The sequence below is a fragment of the Bufo bufo genome, chromosome 5 (genome assembly GCF_905171765.1).
Source record: "Bufo bufo chromosome 5, aBufBuf1.1, whole genome shotgun sequence".
Taxonomy (NCBI): Eukaryota; Metazoa; Chordata; class Amphibia; order Anura; family Bufonidae; genus Bufo; species Bufo bufo.
This window is the reverse complement of record NC_053393.1, coordinates 155222932-155224466: the sequence shown is the minus strand read 5'-3', so window position 1 is coordinate 155224466 and position 1535 is coordinate 155222932. Positions and strand designations below refer to the sequence as shown.

The window sequence follows — 1535 nt, the reverse complement described above, 5'->3', positions numbered from 1 at the left end:
TGTGCGACTGAATGCTCGGAACAGGGGCCAATTTTGTAATTTCAGTTCATTACAAAGTTACTAGCTTGGTCCCTGTAGTTCTCCAGCTGTCACTGATAAAGAAATGCCCTGAGCCAAGTAAAAATCATTTGTTCATTTGTAAAGTCAAGTCTGACGACTTATATAATTGCACTATAGTGCAGCAATCTGATAAGTCTATGTCTGCTCTGAGAGCCATACAGTATCATTACAATATTGAAATCTCTTAAGAGATAGCAATTCCAAAAATATTGTTGCATGTAATCAGCCATGCAACCCCTTCACATCTTGATGTTAAATCTCCAGGAACCATTACTGGTAGGACATATTGTATATAGTAACATGGAGGTCTCAGATGTTGATACCTCCCTAAAACATGGTTCCTTTTAAGATTTCACATTCTGGACACTAATTATCTAATGCATTTTCTCTCCTTCTGGTTCTTGCAGGTCATAGATTGTATTTTATCTTCCTTCAGCTTTTAGCTCAGCAAGTGTCTCGCTATAAACCTGGCGGTTGTCATTGATCTCCATCATCTTGGAACTCATAATTGAGATATATGATAAGCATCTGTCCCAAAAGGCTGTCCTTGAGCTGCCCACCAGGAATGGTGTTTCTGGGTACCCAAGCTCATTGCCGATGTAGCAGTGGGAGATATAGTAACATGTGAGAAACGAGACTTGAAGCTGTCGTATGCTGTCTGCCTCAGGGGAGATGAGGTCTCTGCATAGCATATAGAGAAATACAACGCTACCTGAGCTTAGGAAACTTTCGGGTTGGTAACGGTTATAAAGGAGAAAATTGTCAATGTTTCTCAGCCATCCTATAGGCAGTGTAGCAGAAAGATCCAGCTTATAACATCTTTTTTGTAGAAAGCGTCCGAGGCACCTCAGGAGCTCACTGGATGGGGTGTAGAGCACAAGACGCCTCTGAGATGACTGTGGAGGGTCAAGCAGGTGTCGCTTGGCTGGTAAGTCAGGGCAGCAGTGGCGTCTCTTCCTGGACTTCTTAGGTTGATTGTCTGCCATTGTTATATAGCAGCTCACTCCCTTCAAAGACAAAAAAAAATTATTAAAAATTTAGATTTGGCTGCTTTGCAGAATTTTACAAAAAAATTCACTTAGTGATAAATTACTTTGCCATGAAGCGCATTTTTTGTAAGTAGCGGGTACAATGACAGGGACTTGCGATAGCGCCACCCCCGTCATTGTACCCCTTAGAACAACAATTCAAATCTACAAAATCAAACTTCCACTTGCTTGCAACAGGCCGGCCGCCGCCATCTTGCTTGAAAATCTTGGCTGAAATCCAGTGCGGCCGAGACCTTCAAGCAAGATGGAGGCTGGCAGCCGATAAAATGGAGGTGGTAAGTTTGAATTTTTTTAGTTTTTTTTACTATTTCAGGTTAAATTGATTTGCTGACACGAAGCACGAGGAAATTCGGCATCTAGGCAAATTGAATTTATCCTGAAATTCGGATCGAATTCCACTTTGTGGGATTCTATTCGCTCATCTCT

General features: G+C 41.8%; 1 protein-coding gene across 1 annotated transcript; it reads right to left on the bottom strand.

Moving 5' to 3' along the window:
• Positions 1-482: 482 nt before the first annotated feature.
• On the bottom strand, positions 483-1046 carry LOC121002441 (cyclin-dependent kinase 5 activator 1-like). The gene has a single exon (XM_040433897.1). The coding sequence runs from the start codon at positions 1044-1046 to the stop codon at positions 483-485; it is 564 nt and encodes a 187-aa protein (XP_040289831.1).
• Positions 1047-1535: the final 489 nt, after the last annotated feature.

Bases quoted from the DNA above. Each gene is read 5' to 3' on its own strand.
- LOC121002441 (XM_040433897.1), bottom strand. From the start codon at position 1,046: ATGGCAGACAATCAACCTAAGAAGTCCAGGAAGAGACGCCACTGCTGC.